The sequence below is a fragment of the Balearica regulorum genome, chromosome 9, assembly GCF_011004875.1.
Source record: "Balearica regulorum gibbericeps isolate bBalReg1 chromosome 9, bBalReg1.pri, whole genome shotgun sequence".
NCBI lineage: Eukaryota > Metazoa > Chordata > Aves > Gruiformes > Gruidae > Balearica > Balearica regulorum.
The window spans coordinates 29,021,128-29,048,064 of record NC_046192.1 but is presented as its reverse complement, the minus strand read 5'-3'; the positions used below and the strand labels follow the sequence as shown (position 1 = coordinate 29,048,064).

The window sequence follows — 26,937 nt, the reverse complement described above, 5'->3', positions numbered from 1 at the left end:
CATTCATTCATTATTAATTCATTATTTGCATAAGCGCATGCCAGTATTCCCCGGTTAAAATAAGCATTGTCCTGCAGTGTCTCGTTGCAAGGCCCCTGCCTTCGCGTGGGCTCTTGTCCCGGCTGCGGCACGCAGCCCCCGCGGGTGGCCCCGGTGCTGCTGGGTGGGCAGCGTGGCCTTTCCCAGTCTGGCAGGAGGCTGCGGTGGGGAGGGGGCACGGCGTGCCCTCCTGCCTGCAGGCAGGCTGCCTCTCGCCTGCCAGCACCCTCCGGCTCCGGCTTGTGCTGGCAGCTCTGTGGCTGGCGCTGGGGGCTGCCGTCTCGCCGATGCCCCCAGGTTTTGGGTGCTCCCAGCCCTGCCCCTGGCCCGTCTGCACGGTGCCCGTGCCTGGGCGGCGGTGGCACGCCTGTCATGGTGTTGCTGGGGCCACGGGCACTCGGGCACTGCGGCACCTCAGCCGACCCACAGCTCTGCAGCGGGGATGCCACGTGCTCGGGAGAGCTCTGGATTGAGCAGGAATTGAAGAAGGGGGCAGTGACAAGCGCAGACCCCACGTCAGCTTGCTAACCAGCAGGCTCCTCGCCCGGCCGGGCTGAATCTCAAGCAGGTTGTGACCACTTCTTTTTTTTTTTTTTTTTTTTGTTTTTTGGTAAAATTCGAATCATTTAAGCCAAACTTCTGGATCACTTGCAGAAAGGTTTATTGTTCTCAGTACAGTTGTCATTAGCAACACACATTTTGGTATGACTAATAGGACTTTTTTGGGTGATGTCTATAAAAAAGGAAGGGGAAAGTGGTTAACGCGAGTGAGGAGCGATGCGCCCTGCCCACACTTGCCAGGCTGCCGCAGGGTGCCAGGACTTGGCCGTGCCCAGAGTTGATACAATCGCTGAATTCACAGCAAGGAGCACCTCATGAGACTTTCTCTTGCCCTAGTGTGCAGGACGCAGAGTAGGAGCTGACCTGGCCGAGGTCCGTGCTCGAGCTGTCACTGAAGTAGGACAGAGACCCAGCTGCAGAAGTCACAGCTGCAGAGAGCGGGGAGGAAACCTTACTCATTGCAAACAGCTAAATTAGTTGCACACACTGGATTAAATAAATTAGATACACACAGTATTGTCAATGCTCGATACTGATTTCGCTTCCACTGCACACTTAAGAGACACCTTGATTTCTTTAACATCTCTGCCTGGCATGGGAGGAAAGCAAATTGCCACCCTCTTTCCTTTTTCTGCCAGCTGTCGTGGGAAGCAGAAGAACCTGCATCCTACCACTGGAAAACGTGTGCAGCGAGGCAGCGTCGCTAGCGACTCTTCCTCACCGGCACAGCCTTTCGCAGTGGGTGTAATGCCTTGCCGAAGAGGGCACCTGCTCAAGGTGTCAAAGGCTGTTTTCTTGGTGAAAACACTTTTTCTCCTGCAGACTGCAGTGTTTGGTGTGTCGGTGGGGAGTGCGGGGACCCCTCAGAAGAAGGGGTCTGTCCCGTTCCAGCTGACGGTCGCGCCCGGCCACTTGGTCCTGATTGCCATCTCCACGGATGGGCGGCTGTTCCCTGGGCTGCGTGGGTCTTCACATGGGTCCTCACATGGGCCCTCTTCCCAGTGATGCGAATGAGTGTCTGAAAAGGAAACCCAGCTACAAAAATGTCTAAACTAACACCCCCACCCCCAAAAAAGGGTTTAAAAAAAGGTTAAAAGCAGCCCCGACTGGCTTGCTGCAGGTGCGCTGCCCGCCGTGCCCAGGAGGGAGCTTGGGGCAGCACCGACTCGGCCTCCCCGGCTGGAGGGGGCTGCCCCCCGCGCTGCGCGGGCCCCCGCCTCGGGGAATTCAGGTGCTGCAAACGCAGCTCTCGGCCCCTCCTGACATATGTTTGCATACTGGTTTTCTGAACAGATGCGCACATCCTTATCTGCAGCCACGCTGCGTACCATGACCGTGCATCTCGATTTACCCTTCTTTCCTGTGAACTTAGCCTTTAGTGTGGCGTTTTCGAGTTTCTTACTTCAGATGCTGTAGTGAAGGGAGAGCAAGGAAAAGGGGCTGGGCACTCAGAAAATGAAGGTAAGCTGTGCACAATGCCACGGAGAAACAAGAATCTGGCTTCCCAAGCACACAGCCTGGTTCACGGCCCGTTTGATGCCACGAGGAGCAGTTCGTTCTTCCCGGTGTGGATTTAAAACTTGAGGGGAGACACGAGGGCCATGGTGGCACCGGCTGCTGGGCAGGAAAATATCAACTCAAGTCTAAGTCAGATGCTGAAAACACGCTGTTAGCCCATCCTGCATGCCATTGCTGCATTAGAAACAGGTTTATTCAAAATTTTGAATTTTTCAATCGTGAAACGATTCTGCTTCCTGACGTATTTAAACCCTGCGGTTACAGGAACCTTCTCTCTGGGGAGCTGTCCCGCGGGAGGGGTGGGTGGCTGCGGGTCTCCCTTCTCCTGCAAAGTGTCCTGGGACACTCAGTCAGCAGGGCAGTCATGTTGGACTGAGGGGGTGACGGAAGGTGAGACCCAGTTTTAAACGGTGTGTCCATACTGAGTATCTAACACGGGACCGACAGTTGCACCTCGTATCCTGAGAAGCGGTCACTTCTCCAGTAAAAACTCTGTGGCCACATCTGGAGTAGAGACAAAAATGGCAAAGTCCCGAGGGGTCCCCGTGCAGGGATGAGGCCGTGGGCTCTGGCCCAGGGAGCTGAGCCCGGTGGCCGTCCCCGCCACGTGCTGCTGGCACGGACCCCGTCCCGCTGCCGGCTCACCCAGTGCCTGCCCGCCTGTGCCCGCCCAGCCCCCCGGCACTGGGGAACGGCACGGCCCTGGCTTGCCCAGTGCCGAGCACCCGCCGTGCCCGGGAACCAGGTGTGGGCTGGGGGGGGGGCGTCAGCGAACTGGAGTTCACGGGGGGAATCAGGAGTTTCTGCTTCTATAGAAAACACTCCTATAGTTCTTCCCAGCAATGGGCCACCTGCCTGAGAGCGTTGCCCCTCCCGAAACGGTCTCGGTCCTCTCAAAGCCGTGGTTTGATTCCCATCTTTTACACCGCCATTTGCAGTGGGCTCCTCACATTCCACGAAAGGTTAATATTACATACGGTGTATGTACATATAAATCAGATACACAGCATTTAATCGTATACGTAAGCAGACCTGCCTAGCTATACACATGCACGGTTCTACACGTGGTCCGTGTGACGCCCGTACCTCCCATCCTGCCCGCGAGCTGGGTGCGTACCAATCGTTAGACGGGCTGTTCTTGTCTGCTCCCGCTGCCCGCTGTACAAGTACAGGTGGAACACTCTCTCTGTTCTCCAGTCAGAGAGGAGCAGGCTGTCGGTGCCGAAGAGCACGCCATGCCGGCCGGTGACGCTGCACAGCCAGACGGGCAGCTGGGGCGTCCGCAGCCCGCAGCACACCTGGGGAGAGGGGGCAAAGCCACCGTGGGTGCAGTCTGAGTCCCCAAAGCCGTGGCGGCTGGTCTGCGCGCCGCAGTACCGGTCTGCCGGCCGCGGGCCGTGCCGGCTCTCACCTGCCGTTCAGCCAGCGCCCTCCCCCAGCGCAGGTAGCCCACCGGGCCCCGCCGCTGCCATGCCTCGACGTCCCCGCCGCCGGTCCCCGGGTCCTGCCCGCCGCTGAGCTGGTGGGGGCTCGCTCGGCCTGTCAGGAGGAGGCTGAGCACGGCCTGCGGGGAAACGGCGGCAGAGCAGAAGCCCTTTGCTGACGGCAGCTGGTGCCCGCTCCCAGCTGTGCTCTGCCTGTGGTGAGCAGAGCAACGCCAGCCTACCTGTGGCTTCGTTACTGTTGTCATTGTTATAACTGTTATTGGCATCATCGTCATGCATTTTTAAATGGATAGCCATGATTAATATTTGCAAAATATTTTCCTCTGGCCTAATGCTTTTTTTTTCATTGGATTCACAAGTGAGAATTTTTTCCTAAATCAAATGTGGGAATCATAAATAAAGAAAACTTGAGAATCCTACCTGTGTACAGGTGATGTTTCCAAAACTGAACTCTAACAGTGGAGTTGCCGTGCAGCCTAAATCTTCTTGGACCCTGTACGACCAAGCACAAAGAGTTACGGCAGCGGCCAGATCAGCGCCTGAGGCGATCGCTGTCGGATTAACAGGAAACAGGGAGAAATTCCATAGGCTCATTTATTTCTCTTTGCGCAGCAGTGCTATCCTGACGCAGCAGTTTTATGCTCAGCTGGAGCTCCTGCGCTTCCAACCTGCTCCTATTAAAATTCAAATTCAGGGTCAAAGCCCTGCAGACGGAGCCGGGATTTCCGTCGGTGCAATTACTGCCGAGCGGCCTCGATTACACCGGGCGTAGCCTGAACACACCTGTTTGAAGTAGCGGTGCAATTTTTTGCTAAATAGCTGTCATAGTGTCACATGAGGATGAATCATGTTTCGTATCGGTATAAATATGCCTCTGTACCTTTCTGAAGCATCCTCACCCAAATCTAACTGTGTCAGATTTAGAAAGAGCCTATTGGTCACCTCTGCCAGCGTGGCAGAATTCCTCTGTGTTTAATAAACTTCTTGTGACTCTCCTGTTTAACTGACCGTGACAGTGACTACTGCTGTCAGCGGGAGAGCCCCCAGTTTTACACGGCGCGCTGGTTTTGCTGTGCGTGCAAAGGGTTTCTCTCCTCTCTGCTGCCCCTCCTGCCCGCTCCTGGGTGCGCAGGGCTGGGCAGTACCAGGCGCACAACATCCGTACCCGTCAAACACAGCCAGCGGGTCTGCGTCTGCCCCTTGGGCAGCTGCTTCTCCTCCTTTGGCCAAGAACGGACATTTCCCAAGTAAAACAATTTCCTAAGTAAACCAAGGCAAAGGCCAGTTCAGAAGACGTAACTGAACTAGAGGAAAATATTTAAAAAACTGAAACATACCTTTCCAGTGTCCTAGAGAAAAGTAAACTGTATAAAAATAGGATAACTCCATGACTTCCTTCGCCTTTGAACTGGAAAAGGAAATAAGTAATCACAGGGAAGGAATTACGGCAGGTACGTGATGTTTAATTAAAATGGTTCCTCTGCTTAAATACAACCGTAGGTGAGTATGTTGAGCCAAACGAATATAGTGTCATTCCGGGAAGATTTTGTAACTAATTTTGTTGAATAGGATCAGGTGAAAAAAAGAAAGGAGAAACTCCCAGTTTTTGACTAAACTGGCTTTGCACACTTTCTTTCCCCCCTCCAGAGTTTTGCCTCAGTTGCAAGGAATGGCGTTTTATATTTGAGTGACGTACAGAGTGCTGCCCCTGTTTACCCACTGTTTGTGGGCTGAGAGTGCCGACATCGGTGGGTGAAGTCCCGGGGATTTTAGTGGGAGCTGGATCGTTTCCCGTAGAAAGGTTAGAAATGGTCCATGAACACATTAACAGTCTGTGCGTCCTGCCGAAGGTGATACTATTGATCTCCATAAGTTCACTTTTGAATGGGAAATCAGATGTAAGCAAGCAACAACCCAACTCAGAATAAAGCAAATACCCATACTTACGGAGTTTATATGGTCGAAGATGAACTCCCGAGCTGCTGCTTTCTCACAGAACTCAAACAGCTGGATCTGTCGGGCATGAGCGTAGGGGCAGATGTTGTAAAGGAGACATTAATTATGTCAAAAAGCCGAGCTTTTTGATCCAGTGTTTCCTTTAGAGAAATGAAAGAGTCATGCGACAGTCTGCTCTGCCCCTTCCTAAACCGAGGAGCTCAGCTCTATACAAAGAGTTAGAACGGCTTTACGTTAACTGGTTTCTCCTTGTTGTGGGAGAAGCAAGCTGAGCCTCCAGTGAGGGGGAGCGGCAGCCTCCGGACCCACCTAAAGCCCCTCCGAGGAGGCAGAAGCCTCTTACAGGCTGCGGCTGGGACCTGGCTCTGAACTGCTCACGATCCGTGGTGCACCGTGACTTAGGGAACAGGGTTATGAGATTTTATGTTTCTTGTCTTTAAAAATTTCAGGCCAAACGTGTCTTTAAAGAAAATCCTGTTTGCAGAAGGCATTTTCGTACTCACTCTTTCCGTGAAGCTGTCGGCTTTGTAGTCCCCACCTGGCGTAACGTGGACGGCTGTGGCGGCGAGGCAGACGACGGCTCTCCCGCCTCCTCCTGCTGCCCACAGGGTGTCTGCCAGGGCAGCCGCCAGCGCCTCCCCCTGCTCCCGACAGCTTATCCTGCGCAGCCTGTGGTGCGGGAGACAGGCCGTGGGACGGGGATGCCGGGGGGGCTGCATCCAGGGTCTGTCCTCAGTGGTGCGGAGAGCCCCCTGACCCTCAGGCTGAACCCGAGTGCGAAAGGGCCCCTTCCCGTGCCGAGCTGCGCCCGTCGTCCTTGAAATTTCCACTTCTCGCTTGGCGCCATCGCTGCTGCTGGTGCGGACGTGGTTCCCGTGCTCTGGGAGTGACGCGTGTGCCTTGGGGGGGTCACCCCGGCTGGGGCTGCCGCGTGGGTGTCGCCGGCACTGGGGCTGAGCCCTACCCTCCCCTTCCCAACGCACCTGGGGCTGGGGAGCAGCCGTGCAGCGCCGATGCTGCCCAAGCATTGCCACAGGCTGTGATCACGGCGCCAGGGAGTGCGACGAGGAGGCAAGCGCCACCGTTACAAAACCAAATGTTTGGGTGGGAAAAAGCCTTGCCTGGGAGTCAGACAAAGCTTTTCTGGGTGAAAATCCCCACCTGTAGCTGCAAACCTGAACTCGGGTCTGGTTCGGTTAAACCTAGAGGCTGGTGCTAGTCTGTCTTAGTCCAAATAACGCAAGGAAATGTTTCATCTGTCCTGTGGAAAGGCTCGGCTTCTTACCTTTCCAGGTGAGTATATTCTGTGTTTCTTACGAAGAGCAGGTATTTAATGACGTGCGCTTGTACAGCCATCAGAATGGCTCTAGTTCCCCCCTAGAAACAGAAAGACAACACTTCCTAAGGAGCCTGAACGGGCACATGCATTGTGGATCTCCTGGAAGTCCTGGCAGTCCTTGGCCAGTCTGAGCCATCCCGCTGTCACTATCAGGGGGATAATTTCTCTTTTCTCCCTGGGAATTCAGGACCATTGCTGACAACTCCTGAGATAAATGGAAAAGTAAATTGAAAAAGATTTTATGTGCCTAAAACCAAAAAGCCTTTATGCAAGAAAAGATTCCGGGGTGGCCTGGGCTGTGTGCTCCGGGGAGGGGAGGTCCTGGGCGGGGGTCCCTCCTTGCAGCGCTGCAGCTGCAGGGAAGGTCTCCCAGGTACCGCGTACGCCTGGAAGCACCGTGGCTTATTTTTTCTCTCCTCTGGCCTCACAGCAAAGGGACCGGGGTCTTGGGGCAGCGTGGGGCTGACGTGGGGCCAAGCACGAGGGTGACCTTGCCCAGCTCCCAGCTGTGCTGGCTGCACAGGTCAGGGCTGCCGGCCCCTCTGCAGGCACAGAGCCTCTGAGCTCAGGGAGTTTCACCTGCGTTTGCAAAAGGCACTTTAGTCTCCTGGCGGGTTAAAGGGATTTGCAATTTTAAGTGTGTATCTTGGTTTTCTGCTTTTTTGGGGGCAGTATTATGATGGTAAATAACAAAGAAGAAAACCTGCCTCTTTCAGTAAATGAAAATGTGGGTGAATTCACCGATTTGTTTTCCAGGCGGGGCAGTAAGAACAAGGTAAATCTAATTCCCCAAAAAGAAATGGGCAAGGGCCGCTTATTGTGCCCACCTACAACAACCTACTGCTTCTCTCTTGAGCCTCCACCTTGGAAGCATTTAGTACCGTGGTATTTAAAGTTTGTGCCTGCAGCATGCTGCTGGACCAGGACAGTTGACCCCACTTCCAGACACGCTTCAACGTCTCCACCGCAAGGGCAGCTGGAGCTTCGCCCGGGACAGCTGTGGAGCGTGGCTGTGGAGAAAGCTCGGCCAGGCAGGGGCACAGAGCAATGGGTGCAGGGGCACAGAGCACAGGGTGCAGGGGCGCAGAGCACAGGGTGCAGGGGCGCAGAGCACAGGGTGCAGGGGCACAGAGCACAGGGTGCAGGGGCGCAGAGCACAGGGTGCAGGGGCGCAGAGCACAGGGTGCAGGCGTGCAGAGCACAGGGTGCAGGGGCACAGAGCAATGGGTGCAGGGGCGCAGAGCACAGGGTGCAGGGGCACAGAGCACAGGGTGCAGGGGCGCAGAGCACAGGGTGCAGGGGCACAGAGCAATGGGTGCAGGGGCGCAGAGCACAGGGTGCAGGGGCACAGAGCACAGGGTGCAGGGGCACAGAGCACAGGGTGCAGGGGCGCAGAGCACAGGGTGCAGGGGCACAGAGCACAGGGTGCAGGCGTGCAGAGCACAGGGTGCAGGCGTGCAGAGTGTGGGGAGGAAGCGTGGGGTGCAGGTGTGCAGAGTGTAGAGCGCAGGTGTTGGGTGCAGGCATGCAGGGCACGGGATGCAGGTGTGCAGAGTGTGGGGAGCAGGCGTGGGGTACACGCGTGCAAAGCACAGGGAGCAGGCTTGTGTACCCCTGAGGTACCCAGCACTGGCTGCCGGCTCCCACGAGTGGCTCAGACGCTGGGGAGACGGTGCCAGTCGCCGCACCGAACATTTACCTTTTCTGCCTCCAAAGCGTAGGCCAGGTCAGAGTGCGGCTCGCGAAACCTGAAGTATGCTTTTGCCCATTCGCAGCTGAAGAGGTGGAACACGTTCCCAAAGAGCAGCTTACGCAGCCCCTGTGGAGGAGGAGAAAGACGGGCTGGGTTCAGGTCCCTTCATGTCTCAGCATCGTGAAGAGTCTTTAACGTCAGAGGGGCCTCGGGGTACGGGTTCAGTGCGTGTGCTCACAGCCAGAGCAGCGTAAAACCCTCTGCCGAGAATCGGGCCCCGTAATTTCGAAGCAAAGGTTTGTGGTTAATGCAGTGACTTATGTTGCTCAGCATTCAACCTCTCCTGTGAAGTACAGCTGCAGTCTGTAAATAATTTACGTTCCGATACACTACACCTTTTGGGGAAAGACCTGGGCAAGGTGCTCGCCATCATCGTCAGTGCCTCTGGGGACAGCATTAAACGCCTCAGTCTGCCCGTGCAAATCCACAGAGCGCTTGTGCAGCCGTGGCCGTGGCAGCGCAGCGCTGGTGGGAAGCAGAGGGTTTCACGGGTGGGCCTGCTCGGGGGCAGGCACGGCCAGGGCTCAGCGTGTCCCGTGCCCGGGAGCCGTCCAGGCACGCACAGCCAGCTTGTGGGATGGCTGCAGGATTAAAAGAGAAACTTCAAACCCACGCGGCTTCCACCCAAAGTGGACGTGCTCGCAGTCCCTAACTGTCAGTGAGTTTCACTGATGGTGATTTTTGGCACAGGCACATTGCCAGCGGGCCAGGCGGGCGCTGTGCCCCCGGGGGGCGGCCCGGGGTGATGTGTGTCCCCCGCCATGCTGGGTGCTGCAGGGGACCTGCCCGGGCTGGGTGCGGGGGTCACCCTGCCTCCTGCCCTCACCCCACACCACCCCCGGTCTGTGGGTGCTGCCTGGGCCCACCCTGAACGTTTTTCCTCATTAGTTGTAACTTTGGTGAATGACGTATTCGCGGAGCCGAGTAAACCAAAGGGACATCATGGCTCTTCCCGTGAGAAGCTGCCTCTGACCTGGGTGATTTGTGCCAGCGGGCCACAAACCGGAGGAGGTGGTTCACGTGAACTGACAGCCAGTGCCGTTACGTATCCAAACGTTTCCAGGACTGGACCTGGATGTGTGCGCGGTGACGCAGCCCTGGCCAGGCTTTCACCGCTGCAGTTAAGCCCTTGAGCTTCTCGTTGGGTTTGTGCCCACGTGACGGGGGCCGGTGGGTGCGGGAGGCCATGGGGGGTATGGCCACCGCCGGCAGAACCCCTGAGCCTCTGGCGAGGGCTCGTCCTACGGAGGAGGCAGTGGGTACCGTCATCGGTGCTCTCAAACCGGGTGTCTGGGTGAGAGTGGAAATACCGTACCGATCCCCTGACCCTCTGCCTCCTGCTCTGGGGCTGTTTTCTAGGAGAGCTCTGAAGAGCAGGGAACCACTACACTTCATCATTTGGCCTGTTATCTGATGAGAATTATAGTATATCCGGTTTAAGGTTCTGTGCAACCATGCTCTTTAAAAGTCTCATAAATCAATCATTACGATTGTATCTGTTACAGATAACAGCGGGCTGCAGCCTTCAGCCCAGCAACACGCCAAGCCTCCCGTAACGCCAGGTAAGGCTCCCGAGTCTCTTTCTTTTAACGAGATTAAATTACAGCCCATGCTTAATTCAGCAGGCCTGCTCACCATTGCCATTTCCAAGGAGATGGGCCGGCCGCCCACGTCCGGAGAGACCAGGAGGGGTCTGGGGATGGCGGAGGGCGGGTGAGGTGGCTCTCCTGCTCCGGGCGGTCCATCTCCACTGCTGCCCTGGCCTCGCTGGACAGAGAGAGGAGCAGACGGTGCATCCTCCCACGGCTGCTGCCCCGCGTGTGCCCAGAGTTACCCCCCCCCAGTATTCCCAGTGGGGTGGGCACAGCGACGGGCTGGCGGAGGGGCCAGGGAGGCAGGGTACGTGTGGTCAGGGAGCGCTGGTCTGTGCGACTTCCAGGTTTTCCAGCCACTACAAATACGTCCCTACGAGCTAATGACTGCAGTATAAAGTAATGCTGTGCTTGTCCGAACTACAGGGAGTAAACTCCAGTGCTTTTCAACCAAAGGGCCCAGCGGGTTTGCCAAATGCTTATATTCACCATCCTTTTTTCCTGTGTTCTAAAATTGACCATGAAAACTCTGCCTTTTAGACAGAAAGGTTAATTTATGTTGGACTGCTCTGCCACTTTGATTTAGATCAGGAAGATATTCCTATAACATATCTGAAGAAAAGGATTGTTTCTCAAAGGAGGAGCATAAGAACTCAATCTCCATAAAGACTGTCTGCTGTGCAGCACATGTAGATGCGTAATTCCCTCAGTACGCTAACCTGGTGGAACAGTCACAAAAACCACTAGACAAACACAAAATGTTACCTTCTAGAGAAACAGTTACCTGATGAGTCGTATTGCTGATTTCCAAACTGAAAAGGGAAAATAAAATACAATTTTTTAAAAAAGAGAGGCATTGCTAACATGAAGAAACAGGAAACCAGCCAGAAAAGAACTTCAAAAGAGAAGAGTAAAAGCTGTAGTACTTGCATTACTAAGGACATGAAGACCTTTTTCCATGGTCACACAAGTATTGTAATATAACACAAAAAATGATATTAAAAAAATGCATGGAAATAAAAACGTGATAACCAAAATAAAAGTCTTACCCATGGAAGCTAAAAATTTCTCTCCATTTGTTTAGATCTGAAATTTTGCTGGCGATCTCCTCCAGCTCTGTCCGCGGCACGGTGTGCTCAGCCTCCCGGTCACCCATCCGCAGCCGGCCGTGCTCCAGGCGACGCTGAGGGATGCGGGCACTCGGGGAGCAGCTCCCCTAGCCCTGTGCCTCTGCGAGGTACCGAATCCCCTCTCCTGTCAGCCCCGGTGCTCGCCGTCAGGTCCCAGCGTCACACCGTGATTAAACTTTCATTAGAGCCGGTCAGAGTCTGTGTTTTTCTGTTTGCGGTATAGGCAGCATGAATGTTTAATGGCAGACGCGGCGCTGTGTAAAGCTGACCGCAGCTACGTGTCTGCTCTGTCAGCGCTGGCTCCAGGCTCGGTGCGGGAGCGGGGGCATTTTCCAGCTGCAGCTCCCTCTGCGCGAGCTGACACTGGGCGGGATGGAGTCTGGGCTGCGAGGGCCGGCTGGGACGTGCGCAGCTCAAGGGAAAAAGAAAGTGGACTTAGCAGATGTCTGTCAAGTTGAGCAAATTCACTGGGGAGACGAGCCGGAGAAAGGGAAAAATCCGTGCAGTGATGTTCCCGTGGCTTCTGCTGCTCGCTGTAGCAGGGCTGGCACCCAGGGGCGGGGGTCAGGCACTGCGTTGCTGAGCGGGGAAACCCGCCGGCTTCGTGCTGCGGGGTCACGGAAATCTCACGGTTTGTTTGCTTCTCTTTCGGTCTGTGAGAACGCACCGACCGGGGGTATCTGTCTGGGTTTCGGTGGAAAAAACGTAAGGTTGAGCTGGTGTTGATGAGCTGAGCCTGGCTGCCCGTGGCACGCCGGAGAGCTGCTCTGGGTTTCCCCAGGTGTGCCTAGGCTCGGTCTGTCTGGGGCAGCCGAGGTCTGGCTCGACGGGTTTGCATTCTCTGCAGGGTCATTTGGAACAGCTTGCCTCAAATCTTGGGTTATGAAAACAGAAACTATCCAGGCCAGGCTGCACGTGAGACATCAAATGCCTGGTTTTTAGTCCAGCTGAAGGAGCCGTGGCTTTGCTTGGTAAAAACAGCTGCTCTGGTTTTTGGTGCTGCACAGGCTGCAGTCTTTTGGCTTCCTAAAAACGGACATAAGATCCCTCGTTCCCTTTGACTCCATTGCAGTAGCGCTTCCTTGTAGGACGGGTAGAGCACCCACCAGGTTCCCAACAAACGGAGAGTGAGCCGGGCGTTTCTGCCCGGGGAGGGCTGGGGAAGAGCCGGGTGGGAGCGTTGCGCTGTGTGTGCTGGGGTGAGCACCTGCTTGTGCTCAGGGGCCAGAGCTCTCACACCGGAACCGCCTCCGTGCGCCGGGGAGGGAGGCTTTGCGGCAGCAGCTCCGCACCTCTGTGCTACACACGGCCGTGGCTGCCAGGGTGCTTACGGATGGGGATGATCAGAGTCAGGGCTAGCCTTGTCCTCTCGCTTGCGCGTTCCCGGGGGTCGGGAGCAGAGGATAATTGCTGCTGCAGTCAACAGGAGCTCCGTTCTGGAGCCCTAAGAACTGACTTTGGCTGGAAAGGAAGATGCCCCTTAGGAGCTGGGCTGTAACGGCAACGTGTGCTCTACCGCGTGCGTCCTGCTTCACCCAATTGCCTCCTTAGGACACGTGTGGGCACAAAAGGAGTTTGACCTGGAAAACCAGGCAGTCAGTCCTTCCCTCTGATAAACACTGCCTTACTTATCTCATAAGCTGATTCGTTATTGGCTCCTGTTAGCTCTTGCCATTTCTTCAGATTTTTGACATAAGGAGAATAGAGTTACCTATGGATTTGTAAGTAGAATAAAATAGATCAAATCTACTCCATGTTTGTAAGTAAACGGGGATGGAGCAGGCTGATGCAAACCAGGCTGTGTCTTTCCAGGGGTCAGAAATTAGGGTGTGGGACAAGCTGCCTTTCCAGATTTAGGGACTTCACCAAATTTGGGTATTTCATGGCAGAGGAGAATGAACCCGGCTCTCTAGAACTGGCCATCGCTGGGACCAGGCACCGGCTCCTGAGAAACGGGTGGAAGTGTCATTACCTGTCCCTCCCCCACCATGCCGACCGCTTCCCAGGAGCCGTGCCCTTTTGGAGACACGTCAGAGCCGTTGCTGTGGCGGGGAGCAGTGTCCCGTACCTCGCGCTTGTGTTTTCCGTCAGGAATGGCATCGTCCTGCCAGTAACGTGTTGACATTGTGTCTCCCCACAGAATGCCGGACTGAAACGTGGTTCTGCCCATCAAGTCCACACCACTTTTGGTCTGGTGGCGATGACAAATTCGGGCAGCAGGATGGCAAACAGCCCAGGACCTGGCTGCAGGCCCCCCCTGGCCTGTTTCGGCAGTTGGTCTGGAAAACCGGAGGGAGGATGTGGCACAGGACACCCCATCCCTCGGCCGCCTGCAGTGCCCACACCACCCCAGCCCGTGTCCCCCAGGGTCTGGTTCCCCTCACCCCTTTCCCACCTCCATCCAGGCTGGGCTGTTCACCCACCCGCCCGGTGCCCCCAGGGCGAGGATGAAGTCCAAACTTGGGGTGACGGCAGCTGAGCGACATGGAGGGGGGACATGGGCCTGTGGGAGGGGACATGGGCCTGCACCCCTCAGCCTCTGACAGGAATGACGGCTGGCGGCAAAAATAACGCAGTTAAGAAGTTAATGAAACTTCGTGTTTCCACGGCAGCTTCTGTCTCCAGACGTCAGAGCCGTGTCCCCAGAGAGAGCAGCGAACGTTGGCCCACGGGGACAAACCCCCACTTGTGTCAGCGGGGCTTTGGCGCAGACTTCTCCCAACTTCTCCGTGAGGTAGGGAAACGCTTTCAGATGTCAGAGGGGAAGCTGTGAAGCTTAATGAACTTCTTGCCTAGCGCAGCCTCAGCTCTGCAGTGACTAGGGAGGAAAGGCTCCTTGCTGGGGCAGCAGCTGGCATTTCCGCAGCCGGCGCTGAGCGTCCCCCCTGTGCCAGGCTGTGGGGGGGTGTCCCTCAGCCCCCCGCTCCCCGGGCCCAGGCTGCGGGGCGTCTGGCTGCTGGTGCCGTCGTTAGCATCGCTCCCGCCGCGCTAGTGCCCGAACCGTCCCGTACTGCGGGGCCTTGCCGGGGGTGTTGTTTCCTGGCTGCGCTTCAGGGAGCTACGTCCACAGATTTCAGTGTGGGGGCATCGCTCGTGCCCTGGCAGGGAAGTCGACTAAGTCTTTTGTTCACGCTGGTTCCAAATGATAAATGAGCTCTGCTTTTCCAAGAAAACCCATTAAGGCAGGTATGCTTTAGAAGGGTTGCTGTGGGAGCCAGCCCCGTGACCTCCGGGGTCCCTGCCCAGGGCAGTCACAGCAGGGGGGTGCCACTGGGTGCAGAGAGCACCCTGAGCTCCACGGCTGCAACGCGATGCTGCTCCGTTCCCCCTACATCAGCACCATGGGCCAGTGGTCTAAGCCTGGTGCACACCCTGGGGTTTATATACTTATTATATATACATTTGTATTCATACATATATATACATTTGTATTCATACATATTCACACTGCATGCACACACACACACAGACACACATGCATACCAACTTTTTATTGGGCTATGAAAAAATCTGATTTTTCAAGAACCTTCAAAATATATTTATATATTTCTCCTCACTATACAATTTTTGTGGTTTTTTAAATCATGAAGTATGCTAGTCTAGAAATGAAACAGGGCAAAACTCATTTAGCTGACACTCATGGATTACAAGTGAACCACGCAGGGGGTGCTGGTGCTCATCCAGGAGCGCGGGCTGAGCAGGTCACGCTTGGTCTAACTGTTGCTTTCAGCTGGTCAAACTCACAAATATTTCCTCACTTTTATTTTGCTAAGAAGTTGCTATGTTTGCCTTGGGAACTGGATACAAATGAAAGTAACAGCTGGCCGCAGGCTTGTGAGTGGGATGGGATGGGGATGGGATGGGGATGGGGATGGGATGGGATGGGGATGGGGATGGGATGGGGTGAGATGGGGTGTGGTGGGGTGGATGGGATGGGGTGGAATGGGGATGGGGGGGGATGGGGTGTGGTGGGGTGGATGGGATGGGGTGGAATGGGGATGGGGGGGGATGGGATAGAGTGGGGTGGGATGGGGTGGGATGGGATAGAGTGGGGGGAGCCGGGCTCTGTGAGGTGATCCCCCCATGAAAATGCCTGGACCCAGGTCAGGGGCTGCTCTCTCCTGCACAGCAAAAGGGACAGGAACGGGTTTATCTCCTGTGCTCAGACAGCGCTGTGCAACTCTGTATTTTAGACTTTTGGGCCAGCTCCTTCCTCAGGGCTGGCAAAGGATCGTGCCAGGACAGACACACACACGTGAGTGGTCCGTACGTCCGATCCTGTACGCTGCCAATTGCCAAAGCTGCTCCAGAGCTTCCATGCAGAGCAGCTTCATGAAACATCAGGAACACGAGGGATGAAACATTACTTCTCATAATTGGCTGCATAGTAAACAATACCATGAGATGTAATACAAATTATGCGTTAAGATGATAGATTAACATTAAGAAGAATGTGCATATTAATTAAGAATAAAATGATGGGAAAAAAATGGGGGTTGTGGCGACTTGCAGTAGCCCTTACACACTGTTACAGCCGGGGAACAGATGGTACGGCACGGGGGGCAGAGCTGCTCTGTGAAAGGGTTGTGGAGGAGGGGTGCAGGTGACAAACCTTGTACAAAAACCCAGCAATGTTTTGCATTCATAGTATGAGTATAAAAACTGGCGTAAGTGTCACAGAGCTCATCCTGTAAGCTGCTGGAGCTTGAAGCATACAGTTTTCAGAGGCGAGTCCTACCAGGTGCCGGGGCCTGATTTGCACCACAGGTGACGATGGTTGTGGGGTGGGTTTGCCCTCACCTGCAGCTGTGCAAGCAGGCTGCAGCCACGGGGCTGCTGGTGCAGAGGCTGTCCCCCCGGGCACCTCCTCTTGTCTTTGCTCTGAATGTCATCCCCACGTCCTGCAGGGAACACCTCATCTCCAAGGCACCCGCATCGTCCCACGGAGGTAGTGTTTGGCGGCATAATGCTCTTTTGGTCTATCCGTACGTAACTGGGCTGGGATGAGCGGTCTGGTTGCTGTAACTGACTTGCCGAAGTTTAAGGGTGCAAGGGCTGACGTGTTTGTCCATTCCGGCTTCCTGCACGCCTTGAGATAGAGAAGCTCGTGTATCTTCACCAGTCTCTGCCGAGCTGCAGCGTGCCTTGTAAGCCTGTCTATTGTGTTATTCCGTGGCTGCCCTTTGCCGAGGGCTTTGGTTTTGTTTACTTGTGGCGTTTGATGAGAGGGAGTTTGCAGGGCTGTTTTCTGGGCAGGGTGCTCCGTCCTTCTGACTGTAAGGCTTTGGGAGGATGCAGCTCCACGTGAAAGGTGCCTGGTTTGCATTCCTGTCTCTTTGCCCTGGTGCGCTGCAGAGGGGCTGTTCAGCAGCACCAAGCCAGGCTGCCTCTCTCGGGCAAGCAGGAGGGAGGATTTGTCATCTTCTCTACGTCCTGCTTTGCTCTGTGTGCCTTGCTAACCAAGGTCACGAAGCCCCCAGCTATAGTGATCGCACAGGGGACGGTGGCTTTTGGGACTTCAGGCTCAAAGAGTTAGTTTGGTTTGTTAACCCCCCCCAAGAGAGGTTTATGGACAGAAACAATGGCATTGCCACGCACGCGATGCTAGTTTAAGGTGTTAGTAGTGGGTTCAGGTGTTCGGGTTTTGTCCTGCAAGCACTTACTACAGCATTGTGTTCCTTCTCAGCGTTGTGCTTTTGAGATGGGGCCTGATGCGTGTTACGGGCAAAGCCCTTGTGTTTTCTTTTCTCGTGTTCGGTGCTTGTAGATTTGCTGGGCATCCTTGTTCTCTGCCGCGGTACCAACCGCATCCCTGCCTTCACAGGGCTAAAGGGCAAAACTGCTGCTGGTGATCGTGTCTGCCTCTATCGCAACCCATTTATTTTACTTTCCAGGTCCAGTTCAATGCTATCGATATTCCTAGTTTTCTTCATACCAGCTACTTTTCAAATAACTTCCTGGAAAAAAAGCAGATGTCTTCATAAGGTCTTACCCCAAGAAAGAGAGGGTATTTTGAGTTAGATGTTACCAAACAGTGTGTCGTCTTTTGTTTACTGCATATGCCATATTGACATTTATTTGAAACCTTCACTTTTTTAAAATGTCTTTAGAGCTAATCACTTAAAAGTTAGTACATCTGGTGGTTGTTGAACGTAGTAGTGATGAACCTCTGTGCTTTCAATGTTCTCAAATTACGCAATTCTAATACATCAGGTCAACTGCTCCAGTGGTTGTCGCTGAATCTTTTGATTTTGAAAAGGGAAATTCAAATCCAGCCACTCGTATCAACAAGGCGTTCAGGAAGTGCACCAGGGAGCACACCAGGATGATCCAGAATGAATTTGCAAACTGTTCGCTGTGAGTCTTGAATGTAAAACTTCCCTCTCTGAAATTAGCGATTTTCTCCGAAAGGTGATGGATTTTCACCTCTGAAGAGAAGAGAATCATGATGAGGCAACCACAGGAACCTGCAACGGAGGGAGAGACACTCACCATCTCAGCAACCCCTGCAGCAAGGCCATGTACATTGCAACCAAATGTCATACCGATAATGTTATTATGGCCCCCGTGACTTGGCTTGAACAGGGATTATTTTTAATTGAATTTGGCTTAGGACCCATAATATTTAGCACGGCTGCTTCAGTGCCCTGATCCAGCAACATATCTGTGCTCTTTTTCAGCTGTAAGCTGCTCATTGTCCCATTGAACATAACTGAACCGTCTGCACATTTAAAGATAAATACGTACTTCAGTCCTTTGTTAAATTATGATTGTAATATGTAATACCTTGTGAAATAATGGTAGATCTCCTTGTCAGCCAAGCCAGCGACACAGAGAATGGGCTTTACCCTCTCTCTCTGTAAGTGGCAGAGACACAGGGACGGTCCGTTATCCCTGTGGGCAGCATTTTCAGAGGCCACTTTTGCAGGGAGTTGCTGTCAGTCTCTCCCTTTCTGCTTCTCAATTCCTTCCTTCCTTCCTCGAGAAAGTCTTGCTGGTGTAAATGGTGATCTCGCTTACATGGCTGGAAACCTCCCATCTTGGTGAACAGGAGCAGTTGCATCACTGACTTTTTTTTGTTCATTCCCCACCCCGGTGCAATTCCCAGTTCTGACCGTGTGCCGTGCCCCCGTGATGTGGCCCCAGCTCCGGGTCCCCGGGGCGCGCGGGCTCCATCCCCTTTTTCTGCCAGCTTACGGAGAAGGGCTGGGGACACTGGGCTGCCTGCCACGGCTTCGCCCCACCCATCCCGCTGCCCACCCTCGTGGAGGATTTCGGCATTTTATCTCCTAATGCCAGCTTGAAAAAAACATATTTTGATATAGCAAAATCATCCACCTTTCTGCCTAGCTTCATTTTGCCAGTTTAGAGTCAATGCAGCCACGGTCCTGGACACAGCCTCCTACACTGATAAATCGGTCGTCATAAGTAGCTACGTACGGGCAAGATTTAGCCTGGTGGGCTGAGGGTGGTACCTACATGCGATGAAGCTCCAGAGGTACAACCCGACAGGGCCGTGCAGAGTTTCGTACGGGCTGCCGAAAGCGTTGAACATGAAGAACCCTGCTCCCACCAGAGCAAAGACGAGCAGTACTGTACAGAAGAGAATGACGCTAACGTGGATACTTGCAGGGACAATTTTGAGCAAATCTGGAAAAACTGAAAACAAAAGGAACAAAACGTTACCATACACATTAGGCTGAGTCGTTTTGAAGTCAGAGTAGGGATCTCTTGCCGGTTTGTGATAATTGTTTTAAATTGCGCTCTTCGAACGCAACCAAAGATGAAAGTGAAGTTATTAACTAAAAATGGGTTTTCATGGATGGTTGGAGGCAAAAGCATTTTGTGACACTTGGAAGTGCAGACTGGCAAGGAGGGAAAGACCAGCTCCAGGGAAATCCTCTCCTCCCCTTCCCGAGGGCACTTCCCTGCACACGTTATTCCCCCCTCCCGGCCGTACCCGGTGCGGGATGCGGAACGGCACCTCCGCGGTCCTGGCACCCTGACCAGGGCCGTCCCTGCCTGGCGCCTGCGCGGGCTCTCCAGGGTGCAACCCCAGCGCCTCCGGCTCCTCGAGCACCGGGGACCCGCTGTGCGTCAGCGTCCTCGGTGGCTGCTCCCTCCACCCGGTGCCTTGGCGGGCAGAACAAACTCCTCTGCACCTGTACGTGCTGCTCGGCACTGCGGGGTTTTGGGGGTGAGTCCTTCCTCAGGAACCAGGGCATGCAGAAGCAGGTTGGAGGGTAACGTGCCTACCGTCTGCCAGGGTGCCGTTCAGTCCTTAATGCGAACAGCATATTCTGAGAAAAAAAATCAGAAGCTGTATTTGAGGAAGCAGAGCCACCTTGCACCGCTCTGCATGGTGGCGTGAAGGCCGCTGACAGCGCCCATGTTACGGGTCTGATCTTGCGCCCCTCAGCTGGACGCTTGGCCGGCTACTCATCTCCTTTGGGGGGGACGGCAGTAAATCCAAAAGCAGCCCCACTGCTGCTCACGAGGCCCCACTGAGGGACACGTGCTTGGAAATGAAATTGCGCCTGCTTGGCTCGTTCACCAAGCGGAGGGCATTTGATATTTATTTGCTTGCCTGGGTCTGTATCAGCTTCTGGGCTCGGTTACGATTAACGTGTGTGTCACTCTCACACCTGACCCTGCCTGGAGTGGTCAGCAACTCACACGAAGCACGTTTCTCAGGCTGGATTGTTCTGGGCAGTAAAGTCTTGTACTTGTTTTATTTCCCAAAATAGAGGTGCGGGGAGGGTCCGGTGAGGACGGGAAGTTACCGTCTCTGTGTCAGTACCCTGACTGCGTGCGTTGTGTGTCTTGCGGTACCCAGGACAGGATGAGGTAGCTCCCCTTCCCGGGGGATGCTCCTTCTGGGTCCCCCTCCCAGGGCGGGTGCGTGGGCAGGGCAGAGGCTGGGCAGCCCCCGTGGGCGCGGGGGTCCCTTGGGGCCCCTCTCCCTCGCACCGGCCTCGTGGTCCGGACCATGTCACAGGCGCCGCATGATGGATGAGGTCCTCGGGAGCATTGAAGTCCTGGCTGTACGGACAAGCGAGGGGAGGGCTGGGCAGGTGACATGGGAGGTGTGCTCAGCCTCGGGTGTGCGCTCCTGCGGTCTGGAGCAGCGCGTGCGGTTTGTTTAGGTCTGACGTGTCTCAAGTGCACAGACGTCAGGGTCTGCCCGTCTGCCAGGGAAGCAACGGGCTGCTCCTGCCTGGGATGCTGCTTTCCATTCCGCTTCGGAGCAGCGATCCCACTGCTTTCATTGATGCGAGTTGTGCAGTGCTGTTTTGCGAAGTTTATACCCGAAGAATTTTGGCTAAAAATACATGGGTGTTTTTTCTGAAAACCTTAAGCCATAAATGTGTAAGTTAAAAGGTCCGCACAAATTATGAAGAAGCAGGAAATGATTAGTGAAGCCGTGGTGCTGACACACTGGCAGGTTAAACGCGTTGTGCGCTGCGTGTTGCTGGGAGACGCTCAAGGCTCCGGGAATGTATGATACCTGGGGGACATAACGTGTGAAGTTGTTCATGGGATGGAGACTCCCTGTGAAAAATCCACCAGCAGTTATTGCCAAAGAGACATGTAGACACCTAAAAGGATCGGAGGTTTCTTACCTGATGTCCCTTGGCACTTTTCTGTTTTTAGAAAATAGAAAAAAAAATGGAGTTTTGATAAAAATCCTTAAAAATAGAAAAAGGATATATTTCTGGACATACATTAGTCTCTTAAATTATTTTAAAATGAAATATGATACTAAAGAGGGAGAAATTTGCAAAGGTTACAGCAAAGAGCTATTTGCAACAAACTCTCTGAATGAAATTTGAAAGAATAAGCGAATTTTGTATGATCAAAATTTTCTCCCCTGTATTTCCCCAAGTAAAACACTTATGCAATGTATTGTGTCTGGAAGCCCAAGGCCAAAAAGGGAAGATGGTAAATTAATGAGAGGAAATGGAGAAATCTTACCAAAAAAAGTGGGATACCAAGTGAAAATAAGACAGAACAAATAAAACGAGCGTGCCGCTGCGAGGGCTGGTGCTGCCCCGTGCCCTGCCAGCTCTCCCGCCGCCGGGGGAGATGCCGGTTCTTCGGGACCGAGAAGGCTGCGCGTACCGCGCGTGTTGAGCAGCTCGCGTAACGCTTCCACCGCGTGTGCGTGATTTTCAGTTTCCCAAAGCCGGGAACTCTCGCGCTAGCCGTGTTTGCCATCACATCCCCTGTCCCGGTCGCTGCCCCGCGGGAGCCCAGGGCGCAGGTGGGGACAGCGGGAAGCAGCAGCCAAACGGCACGTGCGGCTCTGCCCTGGGAGGGACTGAGGCTGTGCTGAGCTCCAGGCGAGGAACGGACGGTGCCGCGATGGGTGCAAACACCTCGGGATACGTTATTTTAAAAACTTTTATGCGGCTTTTTAGCTGCTATTTCAAATTGTGTTCCTGCCTAGCTAGGGCACGGGGGATAGTCAATCAGACTTGGTACGAGAGAATAATTTTTAATCATTCCTGTTTGTTTGGCAACAACGGGTATTTTAGAAGGAATCATCAAACACACTTAACTGCTCCTGATCCACAGGGGCACGATTAAAGCGGGGGTAATAACGCCTCGGCGCTGCCTCGCCGCAGCTGTAACGTGCAGAGAGTACAAAAGCCTCACATAAATTACTCTACCTTGTAAAATGTTTACCAGCAAACAGTTCTGCAGCTTGCCGTGCAGTCAGCACAGGGAAGCAGGTAACGTGGCGTCAAGTCAATTTATCTCCCTGACTGAACAAAAGGGAAATTAATGAAGCCGACGTCTGAAAACTATTTGTGAGCTGTGTTAAATAAATATCACCTTTCGCGCTGTTGATGGCTGGCTGGGAGCAGAGGAGGACCCAGCGCCCGCGGGGGCGCGGGACGCACACAGAGCAGTTACCCGTTTGCTGAATTTGCCTGGTTACCTAAAGGAAGAATTGGCCTGCGCTTCTGCCGGTGGCTGCTTTCTGTCCAGTTTGGCCACTGGCGCTTAAATTCCTTATATCGCCCTAGTAAAACACAAAGCATGTTTTAGAAACTAGACCTTGTGTTTATTGGACCTTGTATTACGTATATCACGTATTTACAAGCATAAGAGGCAGGTGTACTGTTAGCGCGGTGTAAAGTACGATTTTATTGTGGTACCATTTGAGCCAGCCAACACAACGGCCGAACTCCTGCAAGGAACAGCATTAGCTCTTGCAACGCTACCTGATCCTGTGGGAGAACGTACAAAACTGTGTATTTAATAATACAATTTTGTATTGTTTATTTTAAGAACACACGTTACTGCATTGTATTGAATTTTTCCCTCGGCACCTGCATTTATAGTGGTTTATGTCATTAAAATTTTATATGTGACATATCGGGAAAAATTAGTTCCAGCAGCTATGTTGTCTTGAAAGAAAAGCATTCCTTCATCGTAATGAATGAAACTGTGTGTTAGGTATGCATGCCGGTGACCTTTAGAAAATGAACTGCTGACCCAGAAGCTGATGAGATTCAGCAAGAGCAAATGAAGCAGAAGGCTTTCCCCAGCCGAACCGGGTTTGCTGGCAGAGCAAATTCATTTTACAATTAAAAGAGATATAGCGGTCAGAGGGGAGCATTTAATGGGAACAAACACAGAACTAAATCATTTAGCCTATTTTCCGTGCCTTCCCTTCCCAGACATGCTGAAGTGCACTCCAGTGCATTAAGCTAGGGATGCGTGCGTTGCGTACGGTCGCCCCGCTCTCTGGGACGCTGCGGTCTGCCACAGCCGGAGAACGTGAACCAGCCTCCCTCCCTCGTGGTCTCTGCAGCGAACGCTTCCAGCAGAGGCGTAGTTTGCTAAGCCGCCCAATCTTTGCTTCTAAATATAAATCCTATTAAAGTAAGCGTTGCATTTGCTTTTTAATCCAAATAAAAACTGATCTGAGAACAACAGGCGAGGAGGACTGCGATGCTTCCTTCCAGCCTCAGCTGCCAACGAAAGCTGACGGAGGCAAAGCCGGCCCTGTGTATTGCGAGTGAGACCTACGGAAATATTTCACTATTAACGCTCGGCTTGTATGGAAGGAGAATAAAAGGTAAAAGAACGGTCTGATAAGCAGGCCTGGGCTCAGTTTTCGGGGGGCGAGGGCTCCGGGCTGTGCCTCAGCCCCGCCAGCTCCGCTGCTGCGGGCGGTGATGTGCCGTGAGCGGTGCCCGTGGGACGGGCTGCTCTGCGGGGAGGACGCTGCGCCGTCCCGAGTGTTCAGCAGCTCCGCTTCTGCCTCGAGGAGTCTCGGGCATGAGATTAAATCCAGCCTTGATTTCAGACCCTGGGAACGGGCACTGAAGCACGTGCTTCAAACCTCATTTTCTATGTCTGAAAATGGGAACGGTGATATTTACTGATGCTGAGTGAATTACTTTTTCAATGTTTTCTTCTTTATGCAATTCCTGAAATCCCTGGAGTTCTTTTAATATGTACATTTGGCACTCATATTAAAGAAATTAATTTTTAATGTTGTCCTGTGCAGTAGGATTCTGCAGCCCTGTATGAACACTCAGGGTTTGTGGGGTTTTTTTACCATTCCAAAGTGGGTTGCTTAGCTGTGACTAATTAAACACTACACATTGTATTATTTCTCTTCTTTGGTTACATTTGTGTTTATGTGCTCTGTTGAAATAACACATATGAATGCAAGTCTGGTAAACATTTGGATGGGAAAGCTTGGTTACATGAGATTTCTGACAGCACGGATAGAAAGTGTGTGGCCACAGTGAGAGCAAACTCCTTTAACCCTGGAGTACTTTTGGTTGAAAATGTTCTGCAGTGCTTGCACAGATCCAGAGCTTACCTTAAAAATTGGAGATATTTGAAAGTACCTGATGATTGATATTATTAAATCATCACAAACAAGTCGCGCATTTGAATTCTCTCTCATACCTGTAACATTCACACTGCCCACAAAATTGAAATTCTTTTGCAACTACTGCTACAATCACACTAGCAGTATATTAAAATATTTCAGCCCTAACAAGCTGAAAAGTACAGAGGAGAGCCTGAATGCAAGGCACATCAACGAAGTGGTTTAAAAGCATCCAAGTAACAAATATGTGGAAACGATCAGAAACAGCAGCCGACGGGCTGTCTCGACTGTGGCTTCTCTGGCGTGGGGGCTCCGTCCTGCCGGGGTTTACCCTGCCTCATGCACCGAGCCCCTACGGATTAGCCCGGCTTCCTGCCGCAGGCCGGGGTCGCTGTGGGCGACCTTTCTGTGGCTTCACGGGTGCCAAATTGGCCACCGATTCATTCTGCTGCTGCTCCCTGCCTGGGGACCTCCCGCAGGGGGGCTGGGGCGAGCCCTGGGGCTGCAGGGCTCCGTCCCGGGGGTGCTCAGCGGGGCTCCGTCCCGGGGGTGCTCAGCGGGGCTCCGTCCCGCGGCAGGGAGCTGCGGGAATTGGGGTGCGCACCCGGCCAGGGCCCGCGCGAGGCTGCCCGTGAGGGGTGACTCTGGCCTCGGGCTGCAGCTGCGTCTCCTCCTCGCCTTGCAGCAGTTTAGCCGTGCATCATGGCTCTGTCTGCAATAAACCCCGCCAAGCCCCAGCCACGGAGCTGCTGACTGCCGCCGGCCTTCTCGGCTCTGGTTCGTAACGATTCCACCTACAGCAGCAAACTAATTCCAGAGGGATTCAGTAGAGCCCTCCGAAAATTCACCCCAGCCTGTAACCGGCAGGGTGGAATATCTGCACGCAGTGATGGCAAACAAAGCAATCGAGGAGAACTTCAGCTGTCCAAATAGGCTGCTGATGGAATTTAATTAGAGACAGCAAATCTTAATATTATATTAAATTAATTTGGTCTACTACTTTGGAAAAATATTATGAAGTAAATAATTTCTGATATCTAATCTGGTAATCTCACCTTGCCTTAAATGACTCCTGCGAGCAGTTTCCCAGCACTGTCTTAGCGGAACGCTTCTAAACTGTGTTTTGTAATAACTTCAGGTGGCATATTGTACATATAACAAATGGCTGCTTGTTATTATCTGTTTAATGTGCTGCTATATCCAAACCGTGTGTGCACTTGAACATTTTATTGATCTTCTTATCCTTGAAGATAAATAGGTTATGAATATTACATGTGAAGCAAAGCCATTGCTAACAGTCTTTGATAAAATTCTGTACGTCAGATACCGAGTTCGGTTTGTAGATCAACCGACTGAGTGCCAGCTCCCATCAGCCAGCCGCTCTTCCGATTAAGGCAGCGGGATGCTAACTTTTGGGGCGCTGTGTTTCCCAGCAGCAGCTAACTGTACCTATGCCTCAGCTCTCTCATGAGATTTCTGCTAGTTTAGTTCATCCTTTCACGAGGGAACGGAGGACGTAACGTTGCCACGCACACAGAGGAAGATTGCACAGGTTAATTGAAAACAAAAAATATTCTTTTCTTAAAGGAATAGCATAAATCTTTTGAAATGTAGATATCTGCGTAATTGAAATATAGTTTGTTGAAAATGTTAGCGTGGATTGTATCAGAAGAAATGTCATTTGAACCTGAAGATCAGAACACCGTAACGACAGCATTTGCTTTAGAATATTTCGTGCTTGTTAGGCTCTGCCTATGAGCAATGGGACGCGGGGGTGGCTATCTCCTGCTCCCTGGCCGTGAGCAGCGCGGTGTTAAATAATTCAAATGCCATCGGTACTCACATGAAAACTGGGAAGGTCTGCCCCCGAGCCCGCACTGTCTCACACGCTCGCCGTAGAAAAGCCCATACTGGATTTCGCCAATAAACTTCTCCAGCTCCTGGCCGGTGGCATTGACGAGCAGGGCGCCTGTCTTGCAGAGAATCGTCCCCTTAACCCAGAGCTGCGTGCCGATGGCCGCCGCGGTCCCCAGCGCACAAGCAAAGCTCAGCACCCCGGCTGCGCAAAAGATAATTTTTTTCTGCTGGGCTGGCATGGTGGCGTGCGAAGTCCTCTAAGGGACGCAGCTTTCAGCAAGGCAGCGGCCAGGTCTTCATCGGCACGGCAAAGAGCCGAGCTCCCTGGCAGAGCCCCGGGCACCCAGCCAGCCCCGCTCGGCAGAGCCCTCTCCTCGCAGAGCTCCAGCAGCCAAAGCCCCGAGGCACGCCTTGCCTGAAAGGTGCCGCACGGGCTGTTCTTCCCCGTCCCCTTCTCTACAGCTCCAGCGCGCACGCTAACGTGTTTAAAAAGCTGGAAAGCAGAGCAGTTTGTGGAGTGCTGGCGTGCATCCTCTGACACTCGATGACGGGTGTAAGGTGACAGAAGGAACCTCTCTGCGATGCGATGAGCGCTCAGCTCTGCCCAGCCCCTGTCTGATTGGGCGAGCGGGGGGCTTCAGAGCCTGGCGTGGCTGCTGCGTCTGACTATCTGCTCTCCAAAAAGGGAGTTTTCAGAGGGTTTTATTTCTCCAGGTTTTCCTCTAAAGCTGGCAGTGCTGACCTGCTCTGTTCTGTTTTTGGAGGAGTGTTTTTCTTCTTTTTGTTGTTGTTCCTGACACAACGGGGCAGGTAACACGCGGAACCCCTGCCAACCCCGGGGGCCCCTCTGCAGTGTTTGGTTGCATTTGGGCACTTCCTTTTCCCCGT

At 53.4% G+C, this 26,937-nt stretch overlaps 2 protein-coding genes across 3 annotated transcripts; both read right to left on the bottom strand.

The window, feature by feature from the left end:
* Positions 1–689: 689 nt before the first annotated feature.
* Positions 690–13,458, bottom strand: MINDY4B (MINDY family member 4B). The gene is made up of 14 exons (XM_075761831.1): positions 13,306–13,458; positions 11,253–11,386; positions 10,988–11,015; positions 10,247–10,378; positions 9,725–9,901; positions 8,558–8,677; positions 6,805–6,896; positions 6,023–6,188; positions 5,511–5,576; positions 4,901–4,971; positions 3,984–4,056; positions 3,530–3,682; positions 3,236–3,416; positions 690–1,618 (listed from the first exon to the last, which is right to left on the bottom strand). The coding sequence occupies exons 1-14, from the start codon at positions 13,456–13,458 to the stop codon at positions 1,464–1,466; spliced, it is 1,701 nt and encodes a 566-aa protein (XP_075617946.1). The 3' UTR covers positions 690–1,463.
* A 1,929-nt stretch (positions 13,459–15,387) lies between these two features.
* Positions 15,388–26,579, bottom strand: CLRN1 (clarin 1). 2 transcript variants are annotated; one of them, XM_075761772.1, is made up of 3 exons: positions 26,036–26,579; positions 18,813–18,992; positions 15,388–17,800 (listed from the first exon to the last, which is right to left on the bottom strand). In XM_075761772.1, exons 1-3 carry the CDS (start codon positions 26,286–26,288, stop codon positions 17,535–17,537), a joined length of 699 nt encoding a protein of 232 aa, XP_075617887.1. In that variant the 5' UTR covers positions 26,289–26,579; the 3' UTR covers positions 15,388–17,534. The 2 variants fall into 2 exon arrangements, with proteins under 2 accessions (XP_075617887.1, XP_075617888.1); XM_075761773.1 differs by having other exon boundaries at positions 18,813–18,926.
* Between the last annotated feature and the right edge of the window lie 358 nt (positions 26,580–26,937).

Excerpts from the sequence above, each read along its gene's own strand:
- CLRN1 (XM_075761772.1), bottom strand. The coding sequence starts at position 26,288 with ATGCCAGCCCAGCAGAAAAAAATTATCTTTTGCGCAGCCGGGGTGCTG. Across the intron at positions 18,993-26,035 it reads CAGACCTTCCCAGTTTTCAT|TTTTTCCAGATTTGCTCAAA; the intron begins GTGAGTACCGAT and ends TTTTGTTTTCAG. Across the intron at positions 17,801-18,812 it reads CCTCTGGAGCTTCATCGCAT|GTTCCTGTGGTTGCCTCATC; the intron begins GTAGGTACCACC and ends CCTCCGTTGCAG.
- MINDY4B (XM_075761831.1), bottom strand. The coding sequence starts at position 13,458 with ATGTCAACACGTTACTGGCAGGACGATGCCATTCCTGACGGAAAACAC. Across the intron at positions 8,678-9,724 it reads TCAAGGGCTTAACTGCAGCG|GGGCTGCGTAAGCTGCTCTT; the intron begins GTGAAAGCCTGG and ends CCTCCTCCACAG. Across the intron at positions 6,189-6,804 it reads GAATATACTCACCTGGAAAG|GCTGCGCAGGATAAGCTGTC; the intron begins GTAAGAAGCCGA and ends CCCGCACCACAG.